Source organism: Sphaeramia orbicularis, chromosome 7, assembly GCF_902148855.1.
Source record: "Sphaeramia orbicularis chromosome 7, fSphaOr1.1, whole genome shotgun sequence".
Lineage (NCBI taxonomy): Eukaryota > Metazoa > Chordata > Actinopteri > Kurtiformes > Apogonidae > Sphaeramia > Sphaeramia orbicularis.
The window spans coordinates 34,577,291-34,594,326 of record NC_043963.1 but is presented as its reverse complement, the minus strand read 5'-3'; the positions used below and the strand labels follow the sequence as shown (position 1 = coordinate 34,594,326).

The 17,036-nt window shown below is 36.6% G+C and overlaps 1 protein-coding gene across 1 annotated transcript in view; it reads right to left on the bottom strand.

Annotated features, from left to right (window-relative positions):
* The window catches only part of LOC115423019 (chemokine-like protein TAFA-2), a 162,624-nt gene that overhangs the window by 81,124 nt on the left and 64,464 nt on the right, over positions 1-17,036 (bottom strand). Inside the window, exon 2 of the mRNA XM_030139697.1 lies at positions 597-697. Within this exon, the coding sequence (XP_029995557.1) occupies positions 597-696 (100 nt within the window). The 5' untranslated portion in view covers position 697. The remainder of the gene's footprint in view (positions 1-596; positions 698-17,036) is intronic.

The window sequence follows — 17,036 nt, the reverse complement described above, 5'->3', positions numbered from 1 at the left end:
ATTAACGCTTTTTCCCAGAGGTTGGTCATTTTCAGTGTCACACACAGGTGATCACTGTGAACCAGAGAGCCCACATACCAAAGCATCCACTGAGAAATGAACTGGAAAGCAGTAAAGGGCCTCTGGGCTCAATCATGCCAGTGACTCAGCCACTCGGCCCACATGGGAAGTCTATATCACGCAACCAGGGATTTCTAATCCATAAGGCTCAGTGCTCACTGTCTGAGCTGTGTCCTAAAGGCGTTTTGGGGAGTGGCCCCACCTTGATGGGACTGCAAAGAGGTGAAATCCCCTGAACTAAGATCTTTTTTGTAGGACTGCTCGTACTTCTCTTCCTTTTATTAAAGAACTTTTTGTGTGTTTTTTCTGCCAACCGGCCTCTGTGGCCCCGTATTTCATTGTGAATCTGACCTCTACGTTCCCTTGGGTGGCACAGGACCTATTCACTCCAACTTTACAACTAGTGAGAAGAAATTGGCTGCAGTAGCGGCTGCAGTGTTAATCTGAGATAGATAAGAGACAGTGACCACCCGGCAAGTATATGTACCATGTAGGCGTATGAAAGGACATAAACTCCAATAATATCCATTACGTACCTGTGTGGCTCCTGTGTGCATGGGTGAGTGAAGCCAAACAAAGGGACAGCAGTAGACTCCACACACCTACTCCACAAATGCAAGGACCCCGTTCCCGCATTCTACCAAAAAAGAAAAAAAACAAACAAACCTGTATTACATCAGTGAAAGCACACAATCACATACCATAAATCAAAAATATACTGCATATTGTTTACACTTTTCCTAATGTAGATGGGTGCTTCTATGAAACTGGGTTCATCTTGGTACCTGGTACTTTGTCAGCTTTTTAGACCCAATAATAAAAGAGAAATTTAGACATATTCCCTCCCAGGATGCACCTAATGATGACCTCAGGTAAATGCAAAAAAAATTATACTCTTGCTCTGAGCCATCCCAAAATTAATGAATTTTTAATAAAATATTGGGGCCAAAAATAAAACTAAAATTGGGACATGAAAAGCTGCCTTAGTGTTTTATCTTGAAAACATGGCTGTAAATGGTCTTATATAGCACTATAAATAAAGACACTGTGTTAAATGTGATGATCCTAGTGGTTTTTCTAATCCAGACACGTAGGTTTTTTTATGAATCGGCAGTCTCATTCCAGGTTTCGCGTGTAATCCATCGTGTCCTCTCGTTACATGCGGAACCTGCCCATTTAAACACAAATAAATTGTGAGTGATTTTGCAACAGCGGTCATATTTGTGAAACACTCTTCCATGTATATTTACTTTGATTCCCAAAATGTACCTGTGAGAGAATAAAAAGATATTTGAAAAAACCATAATTGTCATGTCCTTTTTACTTTTACATGCAATTTTTTTTTTGTAATAAAAAAAATAATTATTATAATGAAAAATAATAATGATATAAAAATAATATAAAAATGTGTTTTATCTGAAATGTTGTTTCTTTTTTATCTCAGTAAATATTTGTTTTTAAAATAGACCCAAAGTGCTTCCAAACTTCCTTCATAACATTGGTCTACAACTGGTTTGAATTTTTAGCCCCTCTGTCCTGTTTTTAGGGACCACTTTCATAGAAGCACCAGATACATTCACCTTTTGTTCTGTTTTTTTAACACGTGCATACTGTATCTAAATCAAAGACAGCTTTCCTTAAAACATATAGACAGAACCAGCGTTCACAAACACACTGTAGCCCCACTTTATTCTGCTAAAGAAAAAGCTGTTTACACAAGGAGAAAGTGTTTACTGCAAACTCATTTAAACAGAGGATAAAGAGACACATACAGCAGGGTTTTATTTTGGAGTGTATAAAGAATTTCAGTGGCACAATGAAAATATCACATAATAAAAGGCCGTGAGGAGACTTTTAATATCAAATTGAGTTAATTTCCCCCGTTTGAATATAAAAAGTACAGCAGGTTTCTCATTATTTCTGTAAACTGTTTTTTTGTTTTTTTTTTAATAATTATATAATTTCTGTACTTCATCCTGCTTTCAACGATTTTAACAGTGTTGGATGAGATTTATTTTTGCTAAGATTTATTTTGTAAACCCCAGGGACTGTCTCATTCAGCTCAGGGTTCTCCACATTCTCCACTATTCTATATCAAAGCTGCACATGATGGTGTCAGACGACTCCTCAGTTCTGCTTGTGCAACAAATGCAGCAGAAGCAAATCTGTCTGTGTCACAGATTAATGAGATATTGGACCAAAAAAATTGTACTTCATCTTAATCATTCTTGAAACATCACCACGACACTGCATATATGTTAAAAAGCAGAGTAGCAATTTCATCTCTATGACCTGATGGTTACAGCAAAAAAAAAAAAAAAAAAAAAAAAATTTGGCTTCAGGAATTAGCAGACAACCTTCATCTGGAGAAAGCTAGGTTCATTCTGAAAAACAGAGTCAGAATTTAATAGCATGTGTTCGCCTCTTGTCTGTTACCTGATGAATAACCTTTAGTGGACTCATTATATGTACCTTTGTCTTGTTTTCATGATTATTTTCCAGCACAACCTTTTTCATATACTACTATGGGCAGAATAGAAGGAGGGTATAGATGTGTTAGCACTGCTGCTACAATCTGGCATATTTACAGCTTCAATTGTTGTAGATGTTCATTAATATGCACTGTCCCTATTAAATAAATAAATAAATAAATAAATGTGTTAAAAGCCCATTTCGGTGTATGTGGATTTATGTATGTATGTTTTAATAACTGTACATTCTTATGAACTGTATTTCTTGTCCTAAATTCATTAAAAAAAAAATTTCAATAAATCAGAAAGATTAATTTTGTAAAAGACTGAATGAAAGTAATGTAATCATCTAATGAGTGAAATGCTCTAAAGTAAAATGGCAGACTACAACAAAATTAACTGTACATTGATCACAAAACACATAAAACCCCTTCTTCAGGAAGTCTTCAGAGGTACTGAGGAAACATGTCGGTATAGCATCATGTTGCCATTATAGGTATGATGGCGCTTTTACAGTAAAAAAAAAAAAAAAAAAAAAGCAACACTCTTTATTTGTACACAAGTGTACACTAATGAAATCATAATTATGGATATTATATTACATTTCTACTGTTAAACCTTCCCAAATTCCACATATATTTAAAAAAAAACTTGAAGTTTATTTATTGGCCAAATACTTTATAATTAAATAAAAGAAATATACTAAGACTAGAGATTAGATTAAAATAAGAACCTTTCACTGGATAATTACTACAGTCATTCATTTTCATCCAGTTCTTTGACCATAACTGATGCAGTGAGTGACTCATTTTGTAAATGATAAATGTTGTTATTGTGTTTTATTGTTAATTGTGTATCCAACTTGTGTTTTATGTTGTTTGGACTTTGTATGGCTGCTACATTGGCCAGGTGTCCCTTGCAAAGGAGATTCCTAATCTCAATGGGACTTCCTGATTAAACAAAGGTAAAATAAAATAAATAAACAACCATATGATCTGTGTTTCAATGGAAAATGGCCATGTGGTCTGGTGAGTCCAGACTGACCCTGTTGAGTGATGGGCACATCAGGATGAGACGAGAGGTGGAGGAAGTGATTACCCATCATGCATAGTGCCTACAGTACAAGTACAGTGGGGGCAGTGTTATGAGCTAAAGTTGATTGAGTTGGTCAGGTCAAAAATTATGAAAATAAATGTTTTCACAATGCATAAACACACTGATATAATGACACAGTCTATTTGTGTTGTAATCAAAGCTAAAAGCACTCCAATAAAATACATGGGATTTTTTTTAATGAAAAATGGAGATGTTTGTCACAGGCATACCCTTACAAATCATTCAAGCACCATTCTGGGAATTTTGTCATACTTCTTATTTCCACACATGCTCTTAAATACACTTTATATTTTCCACACATCTATGTCAAGTTATAGAGATAAAGCATCCTTGAGTCCTTGAGGAGAAACACACAATAATGGATAAATAGTTTTCTGTGTCAGTAGAAATAGAGACAAGTTAGGTTGTAGTTATTCACTCATGCCCACTGATAAACTGAAGCAGTTACAGCCTACGTAAGTCTAACAAGTGGGGCCAGGCACAACAAACCCCGCCCCTCGCACATATTGTAGCTTATTTTGAGATCAGTCCAGCTGATGTCATCATGTCTATGCATGTGGTGATGTCAGCATATCAATTGCCTCTCTCTCTCTCTCTCTCTCTCTCTCTCTCTATATATATATATATATATATACATATATATATATATATGTGTGTGTGTGTGTGTGTGTGTGTGTGTGTGTGTGTGTGTGTGTGCGCGCGCCAAGTGTGAAGTAAATTGAAACAAAACTGATGTTTTTATAGACATGTGAAATTTTGATTTTAAGTAAATGAGAGAAACAAAACATTTAGAAAATTCATAACAAATTTGAACTTTGACATACTTTTCCCAAAATGTAACCACATCTATTCTGGGTCCCTGGCAATCTATAAACTCGATTTGGTATGAATTCAACCAATAGTTTTGCTTCTACAGACATGTGAAAGTTCGCCCATCATAAGAAAATGGTGAAAAAAAAATAGAACTTTTAAAAATGTATAAAAAATTTGAACTTTGACCTATTGTTCCCAAAATGTAACCACATCTATTCTGGGTCACTAGCAATCTATAAACCCAATTTGGTAAGAATTTAACCAATAGTTTTGCTGCTACAGACATTTGAAATTTTGCCCATTATAAGAAAATGGGGAAAAAAAAAAAAAAAAAAAAAAACATTTTAAAATTTCATTTAAAAAAATTTGAACTTTGACCTACTGTTCCCAGAATGTAGTCAGATACATTTTGGGTCACTAGCAATCTATAAAACCAATTTGGTGTGAATTCAACCAATAGTTTTACTGCTACAGTGTTGAGAAAGAAAGAATCAAACCAAACCAAAAACAGTACCCCTTGCCTCCCCTTCGGGGGGCAGAGTAATAAATATTATGTTTTATATAGAGAATATTACCTGACAGTCAGTTATAGGTACACAAAACTAATATTATAAAAAAGTTTATCATATAATCCTGGGATTATGCAACATTGATGAGTAAACACTAGCTACATGCTAAATGTGTTTGTGTTGTGAGTGTCCAAATGCAGACAGCTGCTTACGTTGAAGTGGTGAACAGGGATGCATATGATTACAGCACTTTGCATTCAGAGCACCGAGTAGAATGAAAACTTAAACAGCAAACAAACCAATGCTCTTTCTCCACGAGGAAAACTGTGTTTTGTAACTAAGCTTGTGTACACCTGTGTGTGTTTGTGAAACTAAGAGCGTGAATAAATAACTGCAGGAGGCTAGTGAAGCAAAAGCAAATGGATGAGCGTCAGCCTACGGCCTGTTTAAAAACACTTGTTGTAGGTTGAGCGTCCCTGTTTCACATGTCAGAAAATCACCTTGAAATCCAGTGAACAGGCTGTTTTGAGTTAAAACCATTACCAGAACATTGTGTATCTTAAAACGTCAGTGTACAATCATTTTGTCCATATTGTAACTCATGTTCTCAGAGGAAACAAGACATCTGCACGTCACCTTGACTCTTATTTAGAGGCTGAAAATCGTCTCTTAACAGAGGATTTTGTCCAATTAGAGGTGTTTTCAGACATTTAGGAGTGCTAAATATCTAACTGACAGCTTTGACATTGCTAATTTTCTCTGAGTAACATTGCATCTCCCATAAATGTGACATTTTGACTTCACTTTTCCACAGTGGCATGAAACCCCATCATGTTATTGGGCTTTATATTTAGCCTCCGACCTGGACAGAAAGGATAGAGCTGCACAAGAAAAGTAGCTGTTATCAAATTCTGCTGTACTTTCCACTGACTGTGATGTTATTTTGTACGTTTGGATGTGAAGCACCAGATATCCTGAAAGATTTTCTCAGACTTTTAGTCTTTACAGTTAAACTAGAATCAACTGACAGCATAACAAAGCGACTGTAAATATAGTCATTTGCATCTCCAAAAGCGGATTTAGGGTTAAGTCAAGTTAAGTCTCAGATACTTTTCTATCAGTGTTGCTTTACTTTACCTCTAGTATGACAGCAAGTGTAAACAAAGCAACTTCCTGTAAAGAACTTTTGAGCTGATGTGTGGTGATGTAAAACAACCCAAACTTTCCAGGATAGAGTGAGAGTCTGTGCAGATAATCTCAGTGCAGATGAGATTACACACACACACACACACACACACACACACACACACTCACACACACACACACACACACACACACACACACACACACACACACACACACCTGTTTGGGCTGCTGAATGTGCTGATGTGTAGTTGTGTACATGTATTTGGGCATATATCTGTATGCATGTGTGTCACCACTTCTGCCATGAGGAAGCGTGTGTGTGTGTATGTATGTGTGTGTGTGTGTGTGTGTGTGTGTGTGTGTGTTAAACCCTGGCTTGAGTTCTGAGCTGGGTGTGTGAGTCATCTGGCTATGCAGGCAGGCATTTCTAGAGCTGGGGGAAGCTGCAAAGCCAGACAGGCTGAGCCAAGGCTTTCTCTGGTTAGAGGGCATCACACACACAGTCATACAAATATCTGCTCTATTGTCACTTTTTGGTCTCTTCTCCCATTCAGCCCTCCCCACCTCTCTCTTCCTCCTCTCTTCTGCAACCCCCCCCCATCCTCACCTGTGCTTGTGCTGGTAGTAAATAATTAGGAAACAAAGCAGAGACACTGCCTCCTTCCTCTCCAGCTCATTTAGACACACAGCAGTGTTTGTGATGATGCAGTGGCACTTCATTATGGCTGGTTGTTTGGTCTGTCTGCCGCAGAATGAGTGGGTGTGTGATATAGAAATGGATTCAGAAAAGAGACTGAAAGGAGGAGGGGGCGTGTAGGGGGGCAGCATTTGTGAAAAACAGTTTTCATTTTTAATCAGTGGAATTTTTACTTGATTTTCCAGAGGGTGTGTGAGGGGTCAGACTTTAGGTTCAGGCATTGTTTTGTGATGGTGAAGATCTGGGTAGGTGTAGCATGTTATGTTAATGAGTTATCACAGTGGTATTTGGTTCAAACATTCATGTAAGCGTCTGAGGACGCTAAACAGCTGGACTCACAATCATGGATATCAAACTAAACAGCTGATGATGAACTCATGCACACACACACACACACACACACACACACACACGTAGAGCAACCTATACAGAAAACAGGAAAACAGCTTACAAATATGCAATATGTAACATTAAGAAATTTGCATATAAAGTTGCAGTAAAATTTATTAGACCATCAAAAGTCATCAAAAACAATGGTTATGCAGTCAAGTACTAACTCCTGTGTGTATCATGTGACTAAAACAGACAGAAAAGAAAACACGGAATGCCTAAAAGCACTGTTTTTGTCAGTACAATGCCATAGCTGTCGTTGTAAGAACTTAAGTGATTTTGGTTATTATCAAGAAAACACGGAAAATGGTCAGATATCAGTTCTGAAATTAAACTACTATGAGCTATTTTTGTTATCATTATATTTGTCCAGACAAATGTACCTTTAGTTCAGTTGCGGCTGCTCATCTTTCAGACAGGGGAAGCTCATTGTCGGCTTACATTAAAAAAATAGTCACGTTATTTAAACATAAATTCGTCGCTCCGTTCCTTTTTAAGAAAATGGTCAGTGACCTTATCATACCAAGTAAACATGAAAACGCTGAAAGTATGTTAAATTGAAACAAGGAAGTACAATGAGTGTGTTTTATTTACAGTGCAAGAAATGAACAAGTAATTTCAAAGTGGTTTCTCTCTCGATTTCACAGCAGAATGCGCGACGATGTTAAACTGAACTATGTCAGTGAAGGAGTAGATCTGAAAATAGCTGTCAATCAAACAGGATTCAGCCTTTTGACTGATCCTCCAATCAGCGCTTGGAAGCCTGGCGTCCAGCCTGGCCGAGCTCCACCCACAGCTCCATTCACCCCAGAGATGTCGAGTGTCTGGGGGCGGGACAACATCGTGGCATTTATCCAATTATCGTCCAGTTTTGAGGCAATGAAAAAAACTGTTCCACTCAGTCCCATTGAAGTGCATGGACACTGAGCGTCTACGGGCAAATGCACTGAGCAGAGATCGAATGAGAAAACAGCACAACAGGAATGTATGAGAAGTGAACAACATTGAGTCCGTTGGTTTGTGATAAAGCTGATTCTAAACGAACTCGTCTATGAGATGAACGTGTTCTAACACATTTGTAGTCAATGAAATGTCAACACAACTGAACATATTTAACCATTTAATTTTCGTAATTTTAGGGGAAGCCAAGCTTCCCTTGCAGTCTATGAGAAATTGCCACTGCTTTAGTTATACCAGGCAGTAAAATGAACAAGAAATTGAAGAAAACAAGAGGTGGACTAATAATTTTTTCTGCGAATGTATGCATAAAAATGGAGATTTTCATGGTATATCATAATCCAATCAGAAGAAATTTACTTATATGGTCACAGAAAAAAATTATTAGACCATCAAAAGTCATCAAAAATAATGGTTAAGTAGTCAAGTACTAACTCCTGTATGTATCATGTGACTAAAACAGACAGAAAAGAAAACATGGAATGCCTAAAAGCACTATGCATTAATATAAAGATTGTCATAGTATGTCATAACCCAATCAGAAAATAGCACAAATTAATGGTATTTTGATGCCATTAATTCATACAACAATTAATAAACTGTTGCTTATATTTATTCAGTGTTGTACACTTTCACACAGAACAGGAACATTTTGTGGTGAAATAGCTTTTTTTTTTCTTTAACAAGCTAAAATGCTTTCACACTGAATAAGGGAATCAGCCAATCAAATTATCATGTTTTATGAAACAGACAATAGATCTTGAAAATCTTATTTCAAGAAATCTTACCAAGATAATTTTCACTTGTTCCACTGGCAGATTTTTTTGCTTAATTCAAGCAAAAACATCTGATTTTCAAGATGTATTGTCTAAAAATAAAATCTTATATCTCACTTACAAGTTACTCTTTAGGTGATTATGTTTTATTTTAAGTGTGATGAGAGATTTTGACCAGAAATGAGAAAAATACACTTGGTAAGATTTAGATTTTTGCTGTGTGGAATCACCGAAAATTCCGTGATGGGCCCACAGAAGTAATACCAATGTAAATCAGTGACAGGCATCAGTCATGCATGTGTGTGTGGACCACGTAAGATGAGTGATTCCTATGCAGTTATATTTAAATTGGGGATCTGTTCGTGGAGAAGACCTCGGGGCAGACTCAGGACACGCTGGAGGGATTATATCTGTGGGCTGGCCTGGGAACGTCTGGTGGATGTGGCTGGAGACAGGGCTGTCTGGGCTACTGTGCTGAGGCTGCTGACAGATTTAAGGTCCTTGGTCATTACATGGATTTCTGTGAAAGACTGCTCTCACAGTTAGGAGGAGGAGCCTACAGTCGCCCGGAGACACGAGAGAGATGAAATTGATTTGACGATTACACTTTTTAAAAAATCGTTCTAATTAAAAAATCCGATTTTGATTTAAAATCAATTAATCACACAACTCTACTTGACAGAATATCACAAATTTTGCCATTCAGTTGGAACTGATTAGATATCGGTAGGCAGAGGTCAAAGGTCAAGATCTCTAAATAGAGTTAAAGTTTGTTAAACTAAAAGTAAAGTCTGCTTGTAGGTTGCAAGGGATTAACAAAAGGGTCATTCCATGGCAATTCAACCAATGGTCCCCACATGACCCCCTCAAAAAATTCTGAAAAAATTCACACTTGTTCACCTACCAGATAAACCAACACATCCAAAATGTTAATGTCATATCTGTAATAGTTTAGGAAATACAGCCCTTTGAAAATTAATATTGTTTTTTTTTTTTTTTTTTTTTTTTTTTAAATTTTGCAAATTTGCTTTTCAGCCATCTTTGAGGAGCTATATCTCCTTAGGTATTCAAGCCACACTGCTGAAACTTACTGTGTGGGGTGAAATCCCCCTGAAAAGACCATATTTTGCATCAAAATAATTGTAGGTGCCTTCATGTTTGGTGCATGAGGCCTTGAAATCAGGCCAAAAGGCTAATTCTTCAAAATGTCCTCTCTCTTCAGGCTTGCACTGTGCCAGAATGGATGAATGAACCTAATTTTTTTTTTTTTTTGGCATGGATTCTTATGGTCAAGATGCAACAATATACTGCAAAAAGACTACATTTCAATGAACAGTGTTGCTGTGAGGCAATGAATAAAATGGGTCCATTTCATTTTTTTCACAAAAATACTCTTTATCTGAGCACCCAAATTACCATTAATGAAAGTTTTGAAATTTCTACCATGTCTTCATATATGTCTCAAGATGTTGTGCACAAAATTTTAGCTTTGGGATAAAACTGGTTCTATTTTTAATATTTTTTTTTACTGCATGATTATATTTTCTTCAAATTGTACACAAACATAGGTGTAAATGGCATTTTTAACAGTATAATGGCATTGGTTATTGCACAAGTTATGATAATACTTGAAATATTTGAACTAGGGTGTGGAACTGCATGATGGTTCAGATAGAATAATTATAGATTTCCCAGAACTGGCTCAGGTTGATGCCTGTAGTAGAGACTTCTCGGAAATTGGATGGAGCTGGTCAGTTGACCCAATTTCACCAGGGTCAGTGATATAAATTGTAACTAAGATTTCCCAGAATCATCAATTTTCAGAAAGCCTGTTTGTATTGATAGTCTTTCTGTGACATTCATCCTTTAAGATCAATCCAACAACACATTTTTCCTCCATGATGAATAAGTCTTTTCAGAATTATGAAGAGAATTCCCGAAATTAGGCTGGCCAGCATCATACAAACTCTGGGAAATCTTAGCTACATTTATGTCATTGACCCTGGTGAAACCCTGGTGAAAAACATTCATTTTCAAAGGGCTGTATCTCCTAAACTATTACAGATATGACATTAAAATTTTGGATGTTTTCTTTTATCTGCTAGGTGAACAAGTGTGAATTTTTTCTGAATTTTCTGAGGGTGTTATGCGGGGCACTTTCTGAAATCTGGTTGATTTGGGATGGAATGACCCATCATTGTCTGAATAGTCCATGATACAAGGATGGTAGATGCATCTGATTAAACTTGCATATATTGATTTTCAGTAACCTATGATTACTCGACAGATTTTTATGCCACTGAGGGTAAACTGAAAGACTGCATACAGTATAAATGTAGATGATATGACGCCATTTCATACCACTATGGAAAAGTGAAGCAGTTAAACAGTTAGCAGTGAACAGTTAAGGGAACTATAATTAATGCTGTCAATTCTGTCTTTTCACAGTTGAAGTGAAAATGGTATGGATGAAAGGTGTCTGCATACATTAATACACACATTGTCCTGCTTCTTCACTTGTATAATGTCAGTGAAAATCTTCACGTACATGTACATGATTTTCCTGTTTTTGCCCTTATTATGAAAACAATTTAAATTCCTAATAAGCTCTTAACATGACAAATGAAAATGATTGTTCCACTAATGTTCCTGTTTACAGCAGCTGTGCATACCCTGGTTAAAAATGTCTTTCTTTTTTTTTTTAATCACAGTTTTCCACTGGTGACAGATGGTCAAATGTGTGAACACAGCCTTTATCATTTTGTTCCTTCAACACCTTTCAATATTTGCTCATATCTAAAACCATGCTCTTTCCTAATGTGTAAAAGTAGGTGTGTGTCTTGCTCTGACTAGAAATATGGACTTTTCTTTGGAGTATTGATCTCTACCAGAGAAGATCTGTGTCTCTACTTCTGTTTACTGTAAACAGAAGCCATGTGTCGGAAAAAAAAACTGCAGTAAAAAACACAAATTAGATTCTTTTTCTGAATCTACTGTTCACATGTCCATGGGATTCTTATAAAAACTGGAATGGTATTGACTAAATCATCAAAACTTGTCTCTAATCAGAAAATGCTCCATTCAGAAATGGGCTTAATTCAGAAAATCAATACAGAATATGCTCTTTACCTGACAATAGTCAAATTCATAACACTGTTATGTTCAGAACAAGTGGTTCCAGGCACAACAAACCCCGCCCCTTGCATGTATTGCAGCTTATTTTGGCAGTGATCCAGCTGATGTCATCATGTCTATGCGTGTGGTGATGTCAGCATATCAATTGCCTTTATATATGTGTGAAGTTTGTTGTAAATTGAAAGAAAATTGATGTTTTTATAGACCTTTAAAATTTCGCCCATTATAAGTAAATGGAAGAAAAAAAAAAGATTTAAAAAATTCATTAAAAATTTGAACTTTGATCTACTTTTCTGAAAATGACATCTATTCTGGGTCAGTGGAAATCTAAAAACCCAATTTGGTATGAATTCAACCAATACCTTTGCTGCTACAGACATGGGAAATTTCGCCCATTGTAAGTAAATGGGGGGGGGGGGGTTTAAAAATTAATTTTAAAAAAATTGAACTTTGACCTACTTTTCCCAAAATGTAATGACATCTATTCTGGGTCACTGGCAATCTATAATTCCAATTTGGTATGAATTCCCCTAATAGTTTTGCTGCTAGAGTGTTAACAATAGATGTGTTAACAATAAACCCCCATAGTATCAACATTTCTTGAAAATTTCATCAAAATCTTTCCATAATTTTTTGAGTTATCTTGCTAACAGACAGACGAACAAACAAAAAATCGCCCCCCCCCCCCCATCCCGTCCCCCAGGTCACCACCAAAATTTAATCATTTGTTCCTTGTGCCAGTATTAACATTTCCTGAAAATTTTATCAAAATCCGTCCATAACTTTTTGAGTTACCTTGCAAACAGTGAGACAGACAGACCGACAAACAAACCCAGATGAAAAAATAACCTCCTTGGTGGAGGTACCATTACCCCTTGCCTCCTCTCTGGGGCGTGGGATAATAATGGTGAAATAACCATGTGCGTGTATACATGTTCACTGTGAACAGGATGAAGTGATTGGCCAGACTATTTATACCAATTGTGTGGGCATAACAACTTATTCATCATGTGACATACTGGAAAAACACAAGTAAACATAATCAAAAGCTGTTATTTTTTCACATGATCCTGGTGCACTTCTGCTGTTTCTTTCCGTAATGTTCTCTGCTGTTTCATTTACACTGTTTATACATCTAACAACATCCTCAAAACACAAGGAAGTCAAGCACTTTGTGGTCCTCTATCATAAAACATGAGCTCCTGTAAATAAGTAGAGCTTTTTCTACAGTCGATTTTTCATGTCATGTCCTTCCTCATCCGTGCTCAACCCTCCCCTCCCCCTAAATCAGTATTTCCAGTTAGGGGTGACAACGCGTCTGACAAGGACAATCTCGTGTTGTTTACTCACGGTGTCAAAGGGCAATTTCATACAAGAGGACGGCTTCATTGTACTGATATATGAAAAGATAGCATGGAATGAACTGAGGACTTAAATAGAATATATTGTGTTGCATGCATGTAAACAGCGTTGTATTCCCCTTTTAATACTACAGTGCTTCCAGAATCCCCTTCAGCTGAATCCCAGTCTTTTCTGATCATCGCTGCTCCTGCGAATAGCTTTAAGATAGCAGATACTGCATCCTGCAACCTTGGATGATGTAGGTTTCAATAACCCAGCACAGAAGAGCAAAAAGAGAACGGAAGAGCGAGAGGAGAAAGAGATAGAGTTGGAGAAAGAGTGGTGGTCTCCGATGAGTTCTGCAGTCTGTTCCATCCTTTAATTAGTCCCATTGGAATGCCCTCCCTGCTCCACGCTGCTGATCAGCTTTCCCTCTATATCGCCAGTCTGTATTTTTGTGCATGTGCACGTGGGTGTGTGTGCTTGCATCTTAGCTAAAGCCGGACAGACATCTCACGGGCATATGAGCTCTGTTTTAGCTCCCACTGGTCCAGAAGAAAAATGTAGAGGAAATACATTAATATTCAAGGAGTTTCCATTCCCTGAGATATCTGCCGTTTGGAAAATGGGATGCTTGTACACTCTACATCAGTCACTGCAGCAATTAACATCAAGTTTTTTTTCCTACTATCACAAGACATAGTGTCACTACGTCGTGCTCGTGCTGAAAAACTGAATCGGCAGTTTTAAATAATGAGAAATGATTTTAATAAGTTGGTAAAATAAATTGTTTTGAGGCAGCAGGTAACACAGCTACTGCATAAACCATTTCTGAATTTTCCCAGTTGTATTGTGTGTTATTTTGTCATTAACTGCGAGAAAGTACAAGGAAACAACAACCTAAAGATCGTAAATCAGTTAATACCGTGTTTGTGTATGCCTCTCTGTCTTTGTACATTAGGTTTGTGTGTGTGCGTACATCCCTCCCGCGCAGAAACTATCAATTTGCGTGGCTATAAATACCTATTTTACCTGATATTGATCTTATTCATCCTGAGAATTTAACAGAGAGATGACTATCAGTCTGTGGTATTGTGAAGGTCATCAGACTACATACAGTGGTGTGCTGTACTCTGCTATTCACAGTCACAGTATGAAAAGAAATACAGAATTGTCAAATATTGGCACAAAAAGAGGAAAGGACACGGACATGAGGATGAAAAGGATGTAAAAGATGAAAAATAAGGCAACAAATGCAAGCACAGTGCAAGAACGGGAAAAAAGTAGACAAAGTTCAAGTCAATGTGTCAATGAGACGACGGAGAAGAAAGAGAGATGGATACAAGGGCACGGAGTTCAGAGCTGGAACATTTCAATACAGAGAAAAAATATAGGGAAGTTACACAACTAGTCACATCAGTGCAGAAACCATGCAAACAAGTAAATAAATAAGCAAGTACAGTGTGTGGTATGTGTGAGTTTAGGTATGTGCATGATGTGTATATAGGCTAAACACTTCCAGTCACTCCATAAAAACATGAGATTGACACTTACCTTAACCCATAAAGACCCAGTGCTACTTTTGTGATCGTTCCCAAATCAATTTTTCTCCCAAATTAACCATTCTTAAGTGATTTATCATTATTTGTTATAATATTATCCTGTGTAATTTGTGTTTTTTCAGTCTAAATCATATATTTTCCTGTATCGAATTTACTGATCACGTAGATGTTCATAAAAAGGTCAGATTAACGTTCAGGGTTATATCAGAAACAGAGAAAACTGAAGAAAAAGTGACTTTTTTCAGCAAAGATGTCATTAACTGGACATAAACGAAGTGTGTCCATCCACTGTCATCGATCCAACTCCATGGGTTTTACTGGTGAATCAATGTTGTAAAAGATGACGGTGTTTCCATGGTAACTACAGAGCCTCTGAATGTCCAAATGGGTCATATCTGATGACCGTGAAAAGACGACAAACTGCATTTCACACTAATTATTTACATGTATTGATAGGATTAGTGAATCAATAGTTATTAAACATATTAGATCAGTAGATGCTTTTGGTCTTTATGGGTTAAATTTACTGTAGATTTTATGCTATTGAATAAGTAAGACTGGAAAAAATTAAATACATGCTTCATATTTTGAGATCTGGTCCATAATGAAAACCTTTGGAATGTGATCAACAGGAAGATGTATAGTCACAAACACTGGAGAAGAAGATATATGATCAGTTCAATTCTACTAAATATTGACAGCTATACTGTTCCTAAGCTAAACCATTAATATTATTGTAATACAGCACCAGGCCACACTCAAGCCCCCCAAAATATTTGGAAATTCCAAGACAACGACTTTGATCGAGGCTTTTCTAGGAGACTGGAAATTCAATGTAGACGTCTACGATGAGGCCTTTAATAAGTTCAAATTAGGTCTGGGTGATAAAATGATAATGAAATAACTTTTACTCAATAGAAATATGAGAATGCTCGATACAATTTCAATAGAATTCATTTGTCCATGTTTTGACAGATGTAAGAACAGCCAATCATAATTAAGTAGGGCCACACCGAACCAATCACGCTAGAGCCATGTCAAGTTTAGTTGACACATGCTAATGTTTGGGCTGCAGCGGGAGATAACAAGTGTTCCCTCAGGAGAAACCTGGTTACAGAAAAGTAGGGGGCTAACCATTTCAGTTCAGGACCTTGTAGAAACCAATAACATAATAACGACCTGTAACGTAATAATTGCCGATAGTGTAATAAATTTGCCATTTTAAAATGTAATAGGCCAATAACGTAATAAAAGTTCTGAACCAATAACCTAATAACTTTTGGCCAGTAACGTAATAACATTACGTTACTGGTCGTTATTACATCATTGGCTTCTACAGGCCTTCAATACAATACAGAAGTGTATCGAACAAATACATGTAGCCGATGTGAAGAACACAAACACTAACCTTTCCTTAAGTTTCACTATCGGTTTTACACCAGTTACGGTAGTTACGGAATGCACCCCCCGGTATTGTTTGGTGACGATGGTCTGTTTTGTTTGTGTTCTCTTTTAAAACTTGAAACCTTTTGCCTGCTGGTCAGACTTTTAGTTTAGTTTTAAATATATGTACCTGTTTTATTTATCTGAAACAGTTCTATAATGCTCTTCAGCATATCTGTCATGTTCAACCTCTGACAGAAAATAAATCATATTTGAAACAAAAATAACCTTCTGGTGTCTTCATAACTAACTTATGAATAATGGAAAATTTAAGCTTGACAAAAATAGGGATTTGATTTATATTGTGATACATATTGATATTGTCTGCTATGAAACAAATTATCATGATATGATTTTTTTCCATATCGCCCAGCCTTATTTCAAATATGTGAAAATATATTAAAACATAGTCTACTGGATTGGGCATGCCTGTAACTTTCAGAAAATAACACATTTTTGAAAGAAAAAGAAACTTTTTTATGCCCTAAGTAGAAGAAAAAAAACACCTAAATAAAACATCTTGACCTTGGTTTTCATAATTCATGCATTAAAGGGATAAAATGAACACAATCTTGCTTTGTCTTCTATTTGTTGTTTTCATTATTTTGATCTGACAGACA